This window comes from Vulpes lagopus, chromosome 11 (genome assembly GCF_018345385.1).
Source record: "Vulpes lagopus strain Blue_001 chromosome 11, ASM1834538v1, whole genome shotgun sequence".
NCBI lineage: Eukaryota > Metazoa > Chordata > Mammalia > Carnivora > Canidae > Vulpes > Vulpes lagopus.
Window position 1 is genome coordinate 16,756,783 of NC_054834.1, and position 19,869 is coordinate 16,776,651.

General features: G+C 38.9%; 2 protein-coding genes across 4 annotated transcripts in view; one reads left to right on the plus strand and one right to left on the minus strand.

Annotated features, from left to right (window-relative positions):
- The window catches only part of SLC26A5 (solute carrier family 26 member 5), a 57,662-nt gene extending 55,464 nt beyond the window's left edge, over positions 1–2,198 (plus strand). For all 3 annotated transcript variants that reach the window (XM_041773333.1, XM_041773332.1, XM_041773334.1), the window contains one exon: positions 31–2,198. In XM_041773333.1, the coding sequence (XP_041629267.1) occupies positions 31–224 (194 nt within the window). In that variant the 3' untranslated portion in view covers positions 225–2,198. The remainder of the gene's footprint in view (positions 1–30) is intronic.
- A 3,691-nt stretch (positions 2,199–5,889) lies between these two features.
- Positions 5,890–19,446, minus strand: PSMC2 (proteasome 26S subunit, ATPase 2). The gene is made up of 12 exons (XM_041774264.1): positions 19,291–19,446; positions 17,684–17,721; positions 17,038–17,119; positions 16,167–16,266; positions 11,274–11,405; positions 10,758–10,830; positions 10,280–10,375; positions 9,481–9,645; positions 8,569–8,656; positions 6,443–6,645; positions 6,242–6,338; positions 5,890–6,153 (listed from the first exon to the last, which is right to left on the minus strand). Exons 1-12 carry the CDS (start codon positions 19,358–19,360, stop codon positions 5,996–5,998), a joined length of 1,302 nt encoding a protein of 433 aa, XP_041630198.1. The 5' UTR covers positions 19,361–19,446; the 3' UTR covers positions 5,890–5,995.
- Positions 19,447–19,869: the final 423 nt, after the last annotated feature.

A 19,869-nucleotide genomic window follows, 5' to 3' on the forward strand; every position in this document is an offset into this window, starting at 1 on the left:
GTGGACTGATTTTCCTTCCTTCTTTTATAGCACAAGTTGTAAACGACCTTACTCAAAATCGATTTTTTGAAAACCCTGCGTTAAAGGAGCTGCTGTTCCACAGCATTCATGATGCAGTCTTAGGCAGCCAACTTCGGGAAGCGCTGGCTGAACAAGAAGCCTCCGCTCTTCCTCCCCAGGAGGACTCCGAGCCCAACGCCACTCCCACCACTCCCGAAGCGTAGATGAGGAACTCAGCTGGGATGGGCTACGGGCCTCTCATGAAATTGCTCTTTGTTACATATTTTAAGTATTAGACATTAGATTGGTTTTCTAAGGGTAACATTAGATTTCTTTCCTAGCAGTCAAGGCTTGATTTGGAGGGTGAATGACGCCGTAGCAAGATGTATCTTACTTGTGTTTTTATTTTTAATGGAATATTTCAAAGATAAATTGTCCTCTCGGCTGCATCTATTGTGCAGTGACATTTCTGTTACTCTTTAGTATTAACTTCATAAACTGAGCATTTAAGAAGTTATTTCCTTTAACTTCACCTACAGATCAGATATGCTGTCTTCAGATGGTTAGTGGCTCCTTGCTCTTGAAATTGTTGATTTACAGGATTTTTGTAATCAGAGTTATCTAACAGAAGGAGCGAACCCGCAATTTTTTAGAAGTTCTTTTAAAATTACATTTTATTATCAAAGAACAATCAAAAGATTAGAAAAAATAAAAACATTATATTGCTACCACCCAAAGATTATCAGTAACACTTGAATGCATCTCTTTCCACATACTTTTCTGTGCATATATATTTTTATCTTTTAACCAAAGTAAGGACATATTCAACATAGTGTTCTGTAACCCATTTTTTCCACATCAGTAATCCTTGCTTTCTCATTCCAGAATACTTTCACCTCAGACTATATTCAAATTTCCCATCATCCTCAAATTTGTAGTTGGTCTGTCCAAACCAGTATTCATTCTGTGACCTAACACTACAGCTGGTCATGTCCTTTCAAGTCCCTTAAATCTATTTTAATCCAGCATCATCCCTTTTATGACCGTGAGTTAGATTGGGGTAGTTGTCCTTAGAATCCCATCTGGTTTTTTCAAAGTGTTATTTCTCTTGTCCCTTTATTTCCTGAACTACCTGTAATCTAAAAGTTCTATCTAAAAGTTTCATGGATTTAAATAAAACTTTTTTTTGCTAGAATATATCATAGATGAGATATCATAGAATATATCATAGATGCTTCAAATCTCATCACATCAGAAAACACATAACACCTAGTTGACCTACAATTAACGATGCGGAGGTAGATCCCTGGATTGACAGGACAGCCTGATACCCCATTTAGGTTTTCCCTTTGTGACTAGTGAGTTACTTTATGGTGTTCCTTTGGCATTGAACGAATACCCGGTTTCCCATTAGCCATTCACCCAGGGGTTTTAACATCTGGTGATAATCCTTGCCCAAATCAATAATTTTTTTGTTTGTGATTTTTTTCTAATTCTCTCATTTCTTCAGCATTTATCAGTTGGTATTTCTTTGTAAACTACAACTATTCCTCCTCCACTTAGCTGTCTGGTCATCCTTAAATACATCTCTTACTGGAAAAGGCAAGTTAGATGTTTTTTCCGTTTAATTATCAACTTCAAAGTAAGGAGTTAGTTTAACATGACAAATTAGGTTCTTTTACATCTCTTTTTTTTGGCATATTATAGGCTCATGAATTTTTATAGTTTGAGTGTTCTTCAGTCCATTATAATTGTTCTTTTTTGCTGTTCAAATTGTCACAACTGTGACCAGAAGTTTTGTTGTTGCTGATAGTAAGGTAACCTTAAAGGCCGTGTATTAAGAAAGCTGACTCTTACGTATAATTTAATATCTTCTTGGAAGTCCGTAAGAGTTATCAGTTAATTCTTCATCAAACCCAGAGTTAAGCCTATGATTAAGTTAAATGCCTATTTGAGGCACTCTTTATAGTTGTCCAAAAGGAGTTGGGGAGAACTTCAAGCCAATTTGTCATCAAAAGGTCTTGTTCTTGTAGTTCCAACTACCTCCTTATTCCAGATCAAAGCACAAGTTTTAGCCAACCTGCCTAAAGCCTCCTCTGCTGAGATTTCCTGCTAATAGTTTGTGGTTCTTTTTTAAGATTTTATTTATTTATTTATTTATTTATTTATTTATTTATTTATTTGAGAGAGAAAGTTGAGAGCAGGAGTGGAAGAAGCAGAGGGAGAGGGAGAAGCAGGCGCTCCCCTGCTGAGTAGGGAACCTGATCCCAGGACCCCAGGATCATGACCTGAGCCGAAGGCAGACACTTAACCGAGCCACCCAGATGCCCCTAACAGTTTTTAAAATATGTTTTCTTATTGATTCTTGTTTTAGTTTTCCTGAAGAAAACACTGCCAGGGGAAAAGTGGTGTGGTCAGATCCCAAGAAAGGTTAGCATGGGTCTACCCCTACCAAACCCTGTGGTTGGTTTGCTTTAACTATGGGGTTGCTCAGTGACTTTACTAATTTAACTTAAAGTAGACCCCCTCCTTTCTAATCAGTACTTCATGTAGATCTTGAGTGAAACTAGGTTCCCATCCAGTTACTCCCTTGCAATCACCACACACAAGAGCAGATACATCTGCATTCTGATACAGACTGCCTTCTGAAAGAGCACTTATTTGTAGAACCTCTGCTTTAGTGGAAGTTTTGTCAAAGGGCCGGCACCATTTCAGCCATTAAAGCAGAACTTCAGATTTTAAACAAGTCTACAATACTTCACCCCATATACTTTAACACCTGTCTTCAGCAAATGCTTCACACACAGTAGATACTCACGTCCTAGTAGTTGGTAGATTGAACGTAGTGTACAAAAACCGTATTTACCAGTATCTAACAGATTTGTATTTAACTTTTGTTCTTTAATGTTCAACCTGTTGTGAGTGGAATTTTACCATGTACATAAAAAGCACCTTAGTTTTACTGAAGGGAAATCTGTTTTATTTTCAGCATGCCTCTAAGAATTTAAGAGTGCATTTCAAAATGTTTTGCCTGTATGTAAATATGTTGGAATGCTTTACGTAAAATTATTTAATATAGGGGAAATTTTCCTGACTTTTTTTTTTTTACCTTAAGTATGCCTCTGTGTTCTTCTTTCTGGACCTTACTAGCTCCTAGCGTATGCTTCCTGTTTCTCAGCCCTGGTTCAAACTCAGTCTTACTGCACTACCAAAATGGGCATAATCCACAATGATAGATATTGGGACTTGGCAAGTCTTCTTTTATGGCAATAGGGGAAAGCCCTGTGTTCAGGGAGGGTCCCACATAGAGAAGTCCTTTGTTTTTCTCAAATACTACACAATAGATAGTGGTTGATTTCTGCCTCGTGGATAGACGGAATATGTTTGAAAATAATTGCGAACCAGGACCGGGGAAACAACTCTTGTCACAGACATTGACTTTGTATAATTATAGGACAGCTTAGAGTAGGATCGAAATGGTCAGTCTCATCTGCAGTGGGACTCAGAGAAAAAAGAAAGGATATGAATCCTCTGCAAGCCCTGCAAGTAGCTCATTTTATAGTTTTCAGGTGACATCTAAAATATCAATTCCATGTGGTTTGATCCTGTCTTACCTGTTCAACAGATAAAGGAGGTGCCTGCCTCCAAAGGTATATTTTGAGGAAATGAGTTTGCCCTCATGTGTGGATAAAGGCGAAGGTAACAAACCCAAAGAATCTGCCATGGAGTGGGTAGGTGTGTTTTTCTGTTTTTTTTTTTGGGGGGAGGGGGGGGCGTGTCGTGTATGCCCTTGAGTGAGGTCAGGGAGAGGGAATATAGGGCACGTGGAAGGGAAGGTTTTATCTATTATATCTGCCCCTTTAAAGATAGTAAATCAATTTAAATCTTAAATTCAAAAATGTCCTTGGTGTGAGCCTGTGTGGTTTGAGTGCAAAAATGCTGTTGGTTCTTTTTAGTGTAGCTTTCAGGAATGCTTTTAGGATTCAGTATGTTTAGATTCTTGATATTGTGGTTTGAGTGCTGATAAAAGTTTGAAAACTGATCAAAGTACTACCTTAATTCTCCATATAGCCAACCAAAGTGCATGCAATGGCTTTGAAACCCCTCAGATCCCAACAATAGAATGTTCAAAAGCTCAGCATTGTAGCAGGTAACCTCCCGGCTTTCTGACTTGAATTTAATCAAGTTTGAGCATCTCAAAAACCTATCTTGCCTTTGAAAAAAAAGCATTACGAGGCTTTTCATTTCACCTTATGTAACATAAACCTGAGCTTTGTGGAAATTAAAGTTTTATAAATCCAATCACATTTTTAAAATGCTTATTAGAAAGTAATTTGTAGTCATCAGTATTTTTCTAGTCATCAACTCTTTGTATTTTATCAGCCCCCTGATGAATGTAAAACATACATGTGTCCATACACATCCATATACACATGTATATGTACACACATATAGATTAGGTGGAGGGGGTTACTGGTGAAATGTGTGTTCATTTTATCTTGTAAAGTGGAGTACAAAGATGCTAATCTAGATAGGGTTAATGGTATTGGGCAGAAACACCCAAATTTTTCAAGTAATTGTCAGTTTGATGTGTGGCCAGTTAGACTTTCATCATGTAACAGATGAAGATTTTTCAGAGCCTGTAACATGTTAGGCCTGAGTGAGCTCAACATAGCCAGTTTGAGTTATCCCACATTGGTGCATCTGGTACCTGAAAAATTGGTAAGACTTCTGAGTGTGATGTAAATGCTTATGTTTATTAAAACATTACAAAAACATACATCAGTCATTTACTGGAGTATATTTTATTATAAGCCTTCTATAACACCTAGAAGTGGCTTGCTCTGTTTCGTACCTCATGGAACACCAGGGCAGGCTTAGAAAAATTTTTCTGATCCATTTCCCAAAAAAGAAAAAAGAGAAAAGAATGCTGATTGGATTTTATGAATGAAAAGCTTTTGTTTTTCTCTTTGAAAACGTTCATGTTTTAAATATTTCAATACAACATTTAAAGCATTTTCTATGTTGTCAACTTTTTCCTGTAATTAAAATGTATCCAGCTCTTGCTACTTATTTATGAATACTGAACTGCAATAAAAACATTCCTTATTGTGCTTGGGTCTCAGTATTTGGGCAGGGAGGCTAACTGTGATGAAAGATGGGAGGGGATTTGGTGATGGCTGCACAAGAAATAATTTTAGATCTGCTGAGGATCCAATACAACTTTAGTTTTACAAATACTTTGCTTCACCAGAAGTCTAACAGAAGCTTTACCAAAATTTTAAACCATTAATTTATAAAATGAAAATAAGTACTTTTCTGTATGAAACCAATTCTGTATTTTCTAAATTAGATTATGTGTATTTTTCTTTATGCTTTACTACTTTGCTGGTCATTAAAGTCACTAATTCTTCTTGATTAATTTGAAATCAACACAAATGACATAGTAAAACCTAATATGTCAGATGCTTCTTCCACTTTAAATGTGGTAAGAAAAAAATTTTAAAAAGCATCGACACACGTGGTCCTGTGCCTAGATGGGCTGTTTTGATGGGGGGCGGAAGAGCATGAAGGTGAGGAACACAGGAGTGGAGCTGACAGACTGGGACTTGAATCCCAGCTCTGCTACAAGTGTGAGAAGTAGGAAGTTTTTGTGTGCCTTCTACCAAGATGCATTAGGTCCACCTCACTGGGCAGATGGGAAGATACAATGGGCACTCAGCCAGCAGATGCCTAGAATGTATGTGGTCTGAACAAGCACTTCATGATATGGGACCCTTAAATGGTAGTGGATCAAAACACCGCATACATCGTAATAAGCTTTTCTCCCTAGCGACACCAGATAACACCTTCTATTGTACAACAAAGAAAAGACATCTGAAAAAAGCATCCAGTTTTGAAACACTTTATTTTTGTGTGTGTAATGGTTATTAACAAGTCTATTTAATTAAGTTAGGATTCCAATGAAAAGTGTTTTCATGAAAGCCTTCAGGGCTCAGTTGTATGTCATATAGCGGGGAGTAGCGCTGAATTTGGCATAAGACTTAATGACCTTATTTACAGCCTCCAAGAAATCCTTCTCAGTAGCAATTTTTCGCCGTGCTCTGATGGCAAACATACCAGCTTCTGTGCAGACGCTTCGAATCTCAGCACCTTTCAAACAAAAAGAAAACAACAGGCTTATTAAAGCAGCCTGAATAGACATACCAGCAAATATAACAAGCAAGGCCTTTTTACCTACCAGTGCTATTTGGACACAGTCGTGCTAACAATTCAAATCTGATATCTCTTTCAACACTCATTGAACGAGCATGAATCTTAAAAATGTGAGTCCGACCCTAAAAGTGGAATTGATAAATATTAAAGTGGAAAAATATCATTGGAAGAAAAAATTTCAAGAGAAGGGATTCTTGAATTCTCTAAAATGAAATGCTTTTCTTACCTCTAGATCAGGTAAGCTAAATTCAATCTTCCTGTCCAATCTCCCTGGCCTCATCAGTGCAGGATCCAAAGTATCAGGTCTGTTAGTGGCCATCAGCACTTTAATGTTACCTCGAGGATCAAAACCATCCAGCTGATTGATCAGTTCCAGCATCGTCCTCTGTACTTCATTGTCTCCTCCAGCACCATCATCAAAACGAGCCCCTGAGAAGACGGAAAGAAGCTCTTCATGTCCACTCAGGAGGAGCACTATGTGGGACTCCAAAGTACTGTACACCTCAGCTCACATCAGGAACAGCTCACTCTGAAGCACATCCTGTAAGAACAGCCTACTATACACAAAACTAATTAGAAAGTCTATCTTCCAAAAGGACTCATCATAGATTTATTTAACAGAGGCTCCTTTAAATTTTTTTTTTTAAACCTCTTTTAGGAATTTTTTTAAATCACTCAAGAACACTTCCATTTTCAGCATGATATATATACACCTGGACAAGGCAACAGAATAAATACATGCAGACCTTAGCATTAATGTCAATCTCTCATTTCAACCAAAACAGCAAAAAACAAACAAAAGGCCTCCAAATATATATTTCATTTTTAGGTTGTATAACTACATATGATTGTAATTAATGTATTGCATACATTATAAAACAAAAACAATTTTTAAATGAGATTAAAAATATGAAGAAAAATTCTAGGTTTCCTTCCTGTACCCTAATACTACTTTTTTTTTTTTTTAAAGATTTTATTTATTCGTGAGAGACACAGAGAGAGAGAGAGGCAGAGACACAGGCAGAGGGAGAAGCAGGCTCCATGCAGGGAGCCTGATGTGGGACTCGATCCCGGGTCTCCAGGATCATGCCCTGGGCTGAAGGCGGAGCTAAACTGCTGAGCCACCCGGGCTGCCCCTAATACTACTTTATACACAATCTACTTTGGAAACCACAGCTTCAGAGCATCCTGACATCAGAAGGCTTATTCCAAAAATACTATATAAATAACTTCAGTCACAACATACAACTGATACACTGTGGTCACGTTATGCCCCTCTGAGACATTAATCACAGATTTCCAAACCTAACAATACCCATTCAGTGTAAAGACAAGACCCTAGGTAACCTAACTGCAGTCCTCAAAGCACCTTACAGGGTGCACCATGTTTTCAAGTCATTTTTGTTCGTTAAATAACTGAACATATGATCTCTCTCGAGTTATTAAGAATTATTACTCTCAGGACCTGGGTAGCTCAGTCACAGTTAAGTGTCCACCTCTTGATTTTGGCTTAAATCATGATCTTAGGGTCATGAGATTGAGCCCTGCATTACACTCAGTGCTGGGCATGGAGCCTGCTTGAGATTCTCTTCTTCCTTCTCCCTCTGCCCTTCCCCTCCTAAAAAAAAAAAAAAAAAAAAAAAAAAAAAAAAAAAACACTCTCAAACTATTACTAGGCCTGCAGAACACTTTAATTTTCAAAGTCTCTCAATTTTTTTTTTTTTTTTTTAAGTAAGCTCCATACCCAGCATGGAACCCAGTGCAAGGCTTGAACTCATAACCCTGAGATCAAGACCTGAGCTGAGATCAAGATTGGATGCTTAACCAACTGAGCCACCCAGGTGCCCCTATTACTTTAAACCCCTCAAAAACCCATGAAATAAACAAGGCAGGAACTGTTCTCTTTATAAGACAAATGAACAGTGGCTCATAGTTAGTTAGAATAACCTGTCTAGATCTCACTGCTAATACTGTATTTCATCAAATCTATGAAGCCAACAATGACATTTATTTTATGTATACTTTATGAAAAACCATCAACTAAGTTATGCCCGCCCCAGTGCTTTCTTATGACATAGTAAATGAAGCTATATCCCAAGTTAGGAGTTGTTAAAAATGTCATGTGAATGAAATTAGGAAAGTATAAAGATTTTGAGAACTAGCAATGCTCTATATTTTTTTCCTTTACAGTGTATCTCTTGTTTATTAGATCTGTAGCTCAGACATGCCAGAGCCCACAGAAGAGTTGGAATTAAAATTTTATACAAGATTATCAAGAGAACTCTACATATGTTACTTTAGAATGCTCACAAAAACCAATCCTAAAGCAGTTCTCTAAAATACCACTCATACCTCCAATAGCATCGATTTCATCAAAGAAGATAAGACAGGCTTTTTTGGTCCTGGCCATTTCAAAGAGCTCACGAACCATTCGAGCCCCCTAATGAGAAAAATAATTCAGAGTTGGTTTAAAACATTTTTTAAATATGGTAAGAAGCTATGCTTCAAACTTTTCAATGTTCCTAACAATATTCTCAATTATTACCTAAACTTTTTCAAAAGAAACAAGTTTGTTACCTATTCCATCAAAAGAATTAATTAATTAAACAAAAAGAATTAATTAATTAAACAGGATTAATTTCATGATTCTGTACCTATTAAATAGCCAATACCTCAAGACCTGAAAAGGTCAAATGAATACTGTCGAATAAAGGCACTTCAGTTAAACTTGAAATGAATGAAAGCATCTGATTTTACCACTTGGCATTTCTAATCACCTATTTGCTTTGTATGTTTTGATCAAGGAATAGAAGTATGCAAGCTCTTTTACTAATTCTTATTCTAAATATAGTAATCGTTAATGTTTCAGATGCGATATAGTCCTAGACTTAACCTAACAAAAAAATACGTATGTATACGTGTATGGATGTGTATATACCCCGCACATATAAAGACGATTATGTTCTCTCTCAGTAGAATATGAAATGCTGCCCCTGAAATGGAAGTATACTTTTGAATGTATTCACCACATTTCTGGGGGCTTAGAAACCAAATCTGTAGAAAAGGTCATCTTTCTGAAGAAGGAGCATACTAGTTAAATGTTTCAGGCAGTTGTTTCCAATGACCAAGGGAAGGCTGGTGGCTTCTGAACTACTCCTCACAATCCACCAATCCTGTCTCCATCCTTCAATGAGGAACTGCTATTCCACATGATAAATCTTTCACAGGGTTACATATTCTTCGATTCTGGTCAATTTACTTTACCTCACCGACGTACTTCTGTACAAGTTCAGATCCAATAACTCGAATGAAGCAAGCGTCAGTCCTGTTAGCAACTGCTCGAGCACAGAGTGTCTTGCCTGTACCCGGCGGACCAAAAAGCAGCACACCCTTGGGAGGCTCAATGCCAAGGTTAACAAACCTTTCTGGCTGTGATGGGAAACATTATTTTTACAGTCATCACTTCTGTATAATAAACACAGAATTACTTCTGTATCATATCTATAAATATTATATTTAAATAAAAATTAAGTCCACAACCTATATACTTGATCCAAGTAAGAATTTTACTTATTCTAAGACATGAGATCTAAACTAGACTCCTATCAATACACAATGCTGAACAGCTTTTAAAGGTATTTCTCCAATCTAGGCTTAACAAAACATTTTCCCCGCAATTTAAACAAATAACAGTGTTTTAATAAACAAAAGTATTATCTAGTGTTTAATATCCTAGTTTTCCATTATCCTCCCAAGCTGAATTTGACTCAATTTAAGCCTATTTGCTCTTGGTATCATTAAAACACATGGTTTCTTCTATAATAACTTATAACAGAGTTAGCATATTGCTAAAGGTTCCACCTCAACCTCATCTGTCCCTCAAAATAGCAGATCTTTCTGTTTCTGAATAGGTCAGATCACTCAATCCTTCTGCTTTCTCTCTTCTGGAATATACCAGCTCACCACCTCTCTACCCTGTACCCCCTCAAAAATTTTCACTAAACATAAAATTTTTAAAGCCATCAAATAACAGGCAATTTAATGCACGGACTTAGCTACTTACATGAAGTAATGGGGTTTCAACTACTTCTCGAAGTTTCTCAATCTGTTCCTTACAGCCACCCACATCACTATATGTGACATCAGGTTTTTCCTCCACCTAAGATAAAGATGAAAATGTGTAATACACAGCCACAGGCTTTTGAATACTAGTTCAAATGTTCTATGCAGTAAAGCAGACCCAATACGCTAAAAGAAAAATCAGACTCATGGCAAATAAGAATTTTAGTAAAAATGGAACACACTGTCCAGTGTCCTAGAACCACTTGCAATATTACTTGTTACAACACTAAGTGAAAGAAAAAACAGTTTAAAAAAAAGGATTAAAAACTTTCTCATTGAAATATTGTTCAAAACATTTTTGTAACTCTTCAGTATAGGCCCACATATTGACTAGTCAAAGTTTTAAACCTCTTTGAGATGGATGCAACTGTATTCATAGTCCTGTCATTCCTTTTCCCTCCCATATTTTCTTTTCTTACCTGCATCATGGTAACTGTTGGGTCAATCTTCGGAGGCAGCGGAATATGAATCTGATACTTATTTCTGTCCACACTAAGGAGGTAATAAAAAAGATCCTCACTCAAAGTACTCAAAAACTTTACTAGGCTAATTATCATGTATTGTATATACATTAACTTATTTAATCCTAACTATCCCAGAGCAAGTGTTTCATCTGCTTACACAACGTTACCTTAAATAGACTGCCAAACTCAACTCTAAAGTCCTACACTTGAATATGACATTTAAAGCCATTCACAAATTGAAAATTTTAAAAATAAAATCTTAAAAAAAATTAAAGCCATTCACAAAAAGCCATAGTGGGGTTAGGGCAAAGCAGCAGATGCAGAAAAAAGGATGTTCAATAGTAGTGCTCTACGAGAGTACTTCTTGGTACTCTACAGCACCCAGTTCATTCATTCAAAAGAAAGCCAAGGATGTGTTGTGACGTCGTATCTTCAATGAAAGGAAAGTATTTACTGCAAATAGAATCTCACCCCACTCTCATCCCTTCTTCAATGTCCGTAGGTGCTACTTGATCACTGAGGTCCACCACAAACTTGGCAAACTGCTTCACGTTGATAATGTACTTTGGGTCCTCCGAATCAGCATTGATTATCTTTGTACACCTAACACAACAGAAGGCTTGATCAGAGTCAGGAAACTAAACCACTAATAATGAATTCAAGTAACTAGATTCTCTCCTGGGCAAGCAGGATACTAACGAGGAGGTACAAACCAGAACTGCAGAAATTAAGTCACTGCTAAAAATCCTTTTCTATAAAAAATTAAGTTAAACCACATATTTCATCATTAAGACAGTTCTCTAATTTCTTGATTTTCAAAACTGTATTCCTCTCCTAGGATAGTACTCCTCTGTATCTTAAGTTACTCTGCATTTTATTTTCCAAGAAGATAGTCATCTTGTTTTATTACATCAAGTTAAGTAACGCGTTTTCATTCTTTCCTGAGTTTGTTCTCCAAATCCATGTTTTACATCATGGTTGCTTTTTTTTTTTAACTTAAATGTATTCTTTTTCTGTGTGATATGAAGGCAGATTTGTAATACCATCTACATAAAAGGCAGTAAAAGGTAATCTACTGCCTTTCCCTTCTGTTTACAGAAGAAAAACAAGAAACAGAACTGACTTGAGGAAGAAGTCCTAAGCTGTACAAGAATATGGGGAAATACAAAATCTGGAGCATACAGACAGGTGGAACCCAAAGGAAACTCAAGAATGCTTTGTCCCTGCAGTGTAACTGTGTGACAGGACTCTGGAAGTACCTATCACTATTTTCTCTGACAAACCCTTGTCAACACTGTGCACAAATAAAGATTTTTTTAATCCAAAGCTGAAAAAGTATATACATTTATAAGGAGCTCAATTTCCAGAATGAAGTAATTTAGACCTTTGAAAATCTGTTCATCTGTAAAAGCAAAGAAAATAATGGGAAAGCAGTCAAGGTCATCATTTTCAGAACTCTGGAAATTAATTACAGTCTGGTAACAATCTGAAGAGTGTGCATTCAAGAAAAATGGCTGCATCCCTTTAGGAACAGTGAGCCTAGCTGTGTTCCAGCTTGCCTGTATCTCATCCTCTTTCCCCAGCTCTGCAATAGACTTGAAAGCCAACAGCCTTGCAACCATGGTAATCATGAAAAACAGTAACCTAGCAGCTACTGATAAGGTGTGGATGGGGATACCTGAATGGGTTTGGGGTTCCCCAAAAGCCCAAGCACAAGGGACATGTCACTATTTGACCTGTCTGGCAGCTAACCAAAGAGCTCCATTCTCAGGACTTCTGTTTATTGCCTGACTCAGAGCTCACCCTGTGTGAACACCCCTACCAATAGGGCATTTGTTAGTGACTATCAGTGGTAATTGTTTAATATCCAAACTGTGAGGTGGCATTACCAGTTGTGGCTATTAAGAGGCTGACCAAAAAAATTCAAAGGAAAAACAGCAACAATAACACACACTGGGGAAAACAGAAATCTAATTTCCAGAGCTGACATATTACATTATTTAAAATGTCTAGTTTCCATCAAAAAATTATGAGACATTGAAATAGGAAAGTTTGGCTCATATATTTATGGCTTTAAAAAGAAATTACGTCCTGATACATGCTATAGCATGAATCCTAAAACATTATGCTACGTGGAAGAATCCAGAAACAAAAGGTCATATACTGTATGACTCCATTTACATTAAATGTTCAAGATAGGCAAACCCATAGACAGACAGGAGATTCATAGTTACCAGGGGTGAAGGGAGAGGGGAATAGGGATGGCTAATGGGTATGGGGTTTCTTTTGGGGGTGATGAAAATGATCTGAAGAGAGTAAAACAAAATTATCAAACAATGCTGGGGCCGGGTGGGATGGTGGTGGTGTAACTACTGAAAATGAGGAGAGTGGAGAGAGGAGAGGGCAAGGGTGAGTATAAGTGAACCCGTTGCCAAAATTCACTAGCCCTCTAGTTCACTGTTCTTCCCGAACATTAGAGATTAGATACTATAGGAGACTGAAACTTCTCTGGGAAAAATGACCATCCAAATGAAAAGATCTAAAGATACTGACACTGAAGGCTCAAGTAAATATCCAATCACATAAGCTATAGTGAAGCTTACGACTGACATGCCTCACTAAGGAATCTAGTTTCTCTCAGCTTTTAAGTCTCCCACTAAAACCAAATCCCAATGTACGATTACCAGATCTAGCACAAAAGATGGACATCAAACAAGCAAAGGGGAAAAAAGCATCTTGGATGAAGTAGAAACTTTGCAGTTATCATTAATTTCCTTAGAGATGAGAACATATTACAACCATGATTCAAAAATAGAAGACATTCAGAAAAACAACAAAACACATGTATTGAAAGAATAAAGAGCTCTTAGAAATTAAAAACTTGGGAAGAAATACAGGAAGGAAAAAAAAGAGGACTTAAAGTTACGAAAATCTCACAAACAGTAAGACAAAAAGAGAAAACACACACACACACACACACACACACACACACACAGAGGAAAAGATCAGCATACTAGCAGAGATATCAAAAGGGCCCAAAAGCTTGTAAGTCTGGGATAGAGAAACAAGAAAATGGAAAGAAATAATTAATTTCCAAAAAACCTGCCACAGTGAAGGACACTGAAGCCCAGTACCCTGGATGAAAATAGACCAATACTGAGGCATGTCATCATGAAGTTTCAGAATGAGAGGAAGGAGACGTTATAATTTTCAGATGAAGCACAAGTCACATATAGAGAAATAGGAATCAGAACAGCTTCAGACCAAAAACACCGGGAGGTGGAAGACAATTCAATGATGTCTTCAAAGTTCTGAAGAAGGAACTTTATACCAGCTGAGATATTTTCAGACAAATGTGGTCTCAAAATACTGCCTCCCAACTCACCTCTTTCAGGGAGCTCCAAAGAATAGAGCTCACCTAATGCGAGTGTAAGTAAACCAAAAAGAGAAACTCCTATGCAAGCAACAGGAGAGAGGCAAAGAAAGCTCCATGATGGTTGTGATGTAGCAGGCGCAACAGGCCACAGTGCAAACCGAAGTGGGTTGTCAGGTGTTGCGAAAGACTTCTTCAGGAAGATGGACCTGAGAGAACCTGTGGCACAGCTGATGCACCTGAAGCATACATGAGAAAAAACCTGATGGACCTAACGCATCTGAAGAGCAATTTAGACAATCAGGAAAAACTGGAGGATTGAGTTGTTACATACATAGAAAACAACCCAATAGTTTTTACATACATAGGCAAACGAGAAAATAAGACAATTATGACAAGGAAAACAGAAAGTGGTACAAGAAAGAAAAAGTAATCACAGTTTACTACTTGCCTCTTTGTGAACAGCATTACTTAGCCACAGTTACAACAAAAACAATGACTACTGCTCTAGCCAAAATTTTAATGTAATTATATTAGGAGGATGTAGGGATGGGAAAGGTATGTCTTTGGGAGGAAGGCAGAGGAAACAAAACAAAATCCTCAAGCCAACAGAAAATATCTAAAATTAAAAAGAAAAAAAGATGTAACCTACAATATACAAGAATTGTGTCTGTAAGAATTATGAAGTTAGAAACCAAATAACCAGTTAAAAATTTTGAAAATAGGTGTCTTCCGGGAAGAGGAATTAGGAAAGACAGCTACTGTCCTAGAATTATTTAATTCTTTTTTTTTTGAATTATTTAATTCTTATAACCACGATGAAACTTAAAAATAAACCAGTAAGTGGAAAGGAGAGAGAGAAAAAAGGGAGTGAGGATAGAAGGAAAAGAGGAAAGGAAAACTAATTTTTAGCTATAGTAAAGACGTAAAACTGAAACAAAATTTTCAATGATTAGAATAAAACACAGGAGAATATAATCTTGGATCGGGCTAATTAAGCCTTCTTAAGCAACAATCAAACCCAAAATTAATAATGAAAATATTCATGTATTTTATTAACCTCCTAAATATTTTAAACATTAATACAACAAAAGGTACTGAGAAGTGAAAAGTGATAAAATGGGAAAAGATATTTGTAACATATTGAAAAAAGATTAATATGTACAATATATAAAAGTGCTCCTAAAAATTCACAAGAAACAACCCAATAGAACAAAACATGAACGGACACAGAAATACAAATGTTTAGTAAGTATAAGAAGCTGTCATACTAGCAATCAGAAGATGCAAATTAAAATGAGATTTCTTTACCCCCAAATGGTAAAAGCATAAAAACAGAAAATCACGTATTTTATACTAATCAGGCAAACAGGCATTTGCCTCAAAACCTCATATTAAGGAGTGTAAACTGGTCAAACCACCTCTTTCCAGATTTTCAAAACCGTAAATGCCTTTGATCTCACAATTCCACTGCTAATAAGCTACACTACAGAAGTATATGCACACACAGAGAAATATTTAACATAAACATTCAGGTAGCACCATGTAAAGTAACAAACTGAAAATCAAAATCTACAGATGAGTAATTTTTTAAAAACGAGAAACAAGAAAAATAAGTCCTTAAAAAAATATCAGGATATGCTCCTTTGCACGTAAATATACATATGAAGATACACAGAAGGACTAAGAGGACCAAACTATTTCCAGTTACAGCTGAGGAAAGGGCAATAGGACAGTGAAAATACGAAGGGAGGTTTAGCTATTTTCATCTCATCTTTTTGTACCATCTGAATCTTTCATATGATTATGTCTTCACCTACTTCTTGAATAATTGCCGAAGGCATAAAATTAAATCCCTGATAATTCTGTAGAAATTTTTATGTAGTTAGAATTTGGAATAAAACGTTTTTATGAACTACTGCATTATATCCTAGATCTAAAAAGTGCTTGGAAGTATAGATAAAAATAAATGTCCAGCATGCTATCCATACCTCGCAACCTGCAAAGGCTGTTCACTCTGCAGTGTTTGCTTATCTGCAGCCAAATCCCAGAGTGCCGGTGGGGCCAGGCCAGTATCAGATTCTTTAATACCTACATAAAAAAGGTAACAAAATTCACCAGAACATAATGCATCACTGGCAAGCAAGCTTTCTTAACCTCAGCACTACTGACATTTTGAACTGAATAATTTGTTGTGGGAGTTGTCCTGTGCATTTTCATATAGGAACATCCCTGGCCGCTAGCCACTAGATACCACCAGCACCACCTCCCCCTCAAGTCATGATAATCAAGAGTATCTCTAGCATTGCCAAATGTCCTGAAGGAAGCATGGCACTCGACAAAATCACCCCATTTGAAAACCACCGCCCTAAAGTATCCACAAGCCAAAATTCAACACCGTATCTGAAAAATTTGTGCAGCTCAACTATAAAACTTCACCACTCAAATTACTAAGTAGAAAAGTTTCCAACGGCTAAGCAACAGCCCACTTACTTCAAGCAATACCATGTGAGACCACATTTTTATTCACTAAGAAATTTTTACTTGTTTATTAGTTTACCGAACCTGGTTCTGACCAACAGAAATATTACTTGTTTAAAGGATGATGTTGGAAAATAGATAGATAGATAGATAGATAGATAGATAGATAGATAAAGATGTTGCTTAACTACTTAAACACTGAATTTGGTTTTAAGAGGTAGTGAAAAATTATTAAAGGAGATCTACTTTCTTAACAGAGAGGAAGGATAATAATTTTTTAAATCTGCAATTCATGAAAGAGTAACATTTGTATTTAAACTATTTTGATATAATTAACACATGACATTTAAAGAGAGGAGATAAGAATAAAGAAATACATACCAGTGAGCTCATTAATTTTCTTGAGAAGCTGTTGAATGTCATCTTCAACTTGCTTTATCTGCCTAGAGTAAGTGCTTTGACCCTAGGAAATAAAGATCACTTTATTTAGAACATTAAGACAACAATTTATTACACTGCAGACAGAAACTTTTAAGTTACAATTTTAATAGCTATTATTGACCTAACCCTTGTGAAGTGGAAGTAGAGAAAGCTTATCTATTTTTTTTTTGAGCTTATCTTTCATAGGTATTTCTAAACCAGTATTTTCCCCCCAGACAATACTCCATTATTATGCAAACTAACAAATGAAAATCATGCCTGAAATTAACCACAACTACAAGCCCATTTCTATGCATTAAAACTTTCCATTTCAGATCTAGTTCAGTTATATACATTTTAAATGTAGCAACACTTGTGAAAACTATTTCAAATATTCTTCATTATAATACCACATGTACAAGCTTTAACATGCAGGAATATTTACTCTCTGATCTAATCTAGAGAGAAAGTGTGATACCTAACTTCTTTCAGGAAGTATTATAATCTGCTAGACACTGTCCTTGAATTATTTTGGAAGGATAATATCAACAACAGTTCTTATTTCAACATAAAACATCTATATTTGGTAGACATTGAAAGGACTTACGTAAGTTTTCAGCAAGGCAATATCCCCCTCATCCAGAGCTAAAATAAGAGAATGAATATATTAGTTTCAAAAAGAGGAAATTAAAGCTGACAGGTATTTTCTCAATTTTAATTGCATTTATTGACTGACAAAAAGTATGCAAAGTTGTAACAATTTAAATAAAACCAACAAAAAGTTTCTGGACTCAGGAACTTTTACCTAATTTGGTCAAGGCAGATTTTTACAAAGTGTGTAACACAGGGATGCGGGGTAGCTCAGTGGGATGGAATCCTGCATTGGGCTCCCCACAGGGAGCCTGCTTCTCCCTCTACCTGTGACTCTGCCTCTCTCTGTGTCTCTCATGAATGAATAAAATCAATCAATCAGAGACTAAAAGGGGAAGAAATCAGGGGGGGCTTGGTGTGCATGATCTCCTGCACTGTGGGCAGAAGTGCCAGAGAGTAATTTCCCAATATCAAAATGACAACTCCACCTCTAAAATCTACTCACAGCTTGTGTTTGTGCCTGCGGTAAAAGTTATAGGAACAGGGCAGCCCCTGTGGCTCAGCGGTTTACCGCCTGCCTTCAGCCCACGGCGTGACCCTGGAGACCCAGATGGAGTCACACGTCGAGCTCCTGCATGGAGCCTGCTCCTCCCTCTCCCTGTGTCTCTGCCTCTCTCTCATGAATAAATAAATAAAATCTTTTTTTAAAAAAGTTACAGGAACAAAGTTACCCATTGCTCTGGAATGCCCATCATAGTGGAAGAAATCTACATGTGCATCAACAAGCGGTTGTTTTTCTTTTTTTAAGGATGTTATTTATTTTACAGAAGGAGAGCGCGCTCGCTCGCAAGCAGAGGGAGGAGCAGAGGGAGAGGCCGGCTCCCCACGGAGAGGGAGTGTGACAGGGGCCTGGATCCGGGGAGCCTGAGATCAGGACCCGGGGCGAAGGCAGATGCTTAACCGACTGAGCCACCCTGGCGCCCCGAGAGGACTAACTAGATTTATTCTACTGCTCACCCAATGAAGCGGGAAAGTATGCAGGCAGGCAGACATCACTGACTTTATAACGGTATGAGCCTAAGACACCCTAAAATTGTGGGGGGGGGGGGAGCAAGACGTACAGTATGCTACATGTATGTAAAAATAAATAAAACAAGCGCTTGTAGACGCACAGACAAGGTCTAGAGAGATCTACGCAAAATGGCAGCACCGGTTGCCTCCGTGGGTAATGGTTGGCCGGGGCCGAGGACGAGGCACTCCTCACGGTTCTGCGTTTCACGCCTTAAGTGTTGTGACCTGTTTGAATACGGGCCGGCCAAAGCACGGTTCTGTTTTGGTTTTAAAGAAAACAACGTGTCAGGGTCCGGGCTGCGCTGGGGCGGCGCGCGGTGCCCTGGGGCGGGGCCGCGGGGACCCAGCGCCGCCAGCGGGGAAGCGAGGCCCGCGAGGCCCCCAAGGCCCCCAAGGCCCCCAAGGCCCCGGCGGCGGGGCGGAGCGCAACGCGGGGCCGCACGGGGGGCGCGCGGGAGGCAGGCGGGCTGGGGCGGCGGCCGCAGGGACGCAGCGCCCGCCCGGCACGCGCGCCCCTCCCGGGCCCGCGGGCGCCGGCCTGTGTCCACTGACCTCGGATGGGCTTGTCGTCCTTCTCGTCCTCTTTGGTTTTGCGCTGATCCGCACCGAGGTAATCCGGCATTTTCGGAGCTCCGAGGGCCTGGGCTCCGCGGGGATTACACAGCACCTCGGCCGCTTCCGGTGGCGCCGCTCCTTCCCTTCCGGGCCGGAAGTACGCCGGGCTCGGGGGACCGTTTTGGTCTGCGCACGACAACCGGAAGCGGGTGGTCGGACGCCAGGCGCCCGCGTCCAGCGCGTGTGGGCGCCGTGGGGAGACTGCTCGGTGTGGGGCACGCGGGTGGGCCCTGGCCTCGAGCGGCGCGGGCCCGGGCTCCAGCCTCCGAGACCCGCCCGGCCGCGTCCCCGCGTTCAACGCCGCGTCCAGCCGTTGCTTTGCGGGGCGCCTGGGGTGACCGCTCCGCGCCCCGAGCCGCCCTTACCTCACCCCGTCGCGGGGACGTTACCGTAACTCAGCCTGGGGCGCGCGGGCTGCGCAGCGAGGGCAGAGCCGCGAGGAGAGCGGAAGCTCTCGTTAGTTCGCTGTCCGCGTGGGCAGGCGGTGAACAGTCTGGAATTTTGCACGTCCTGTCA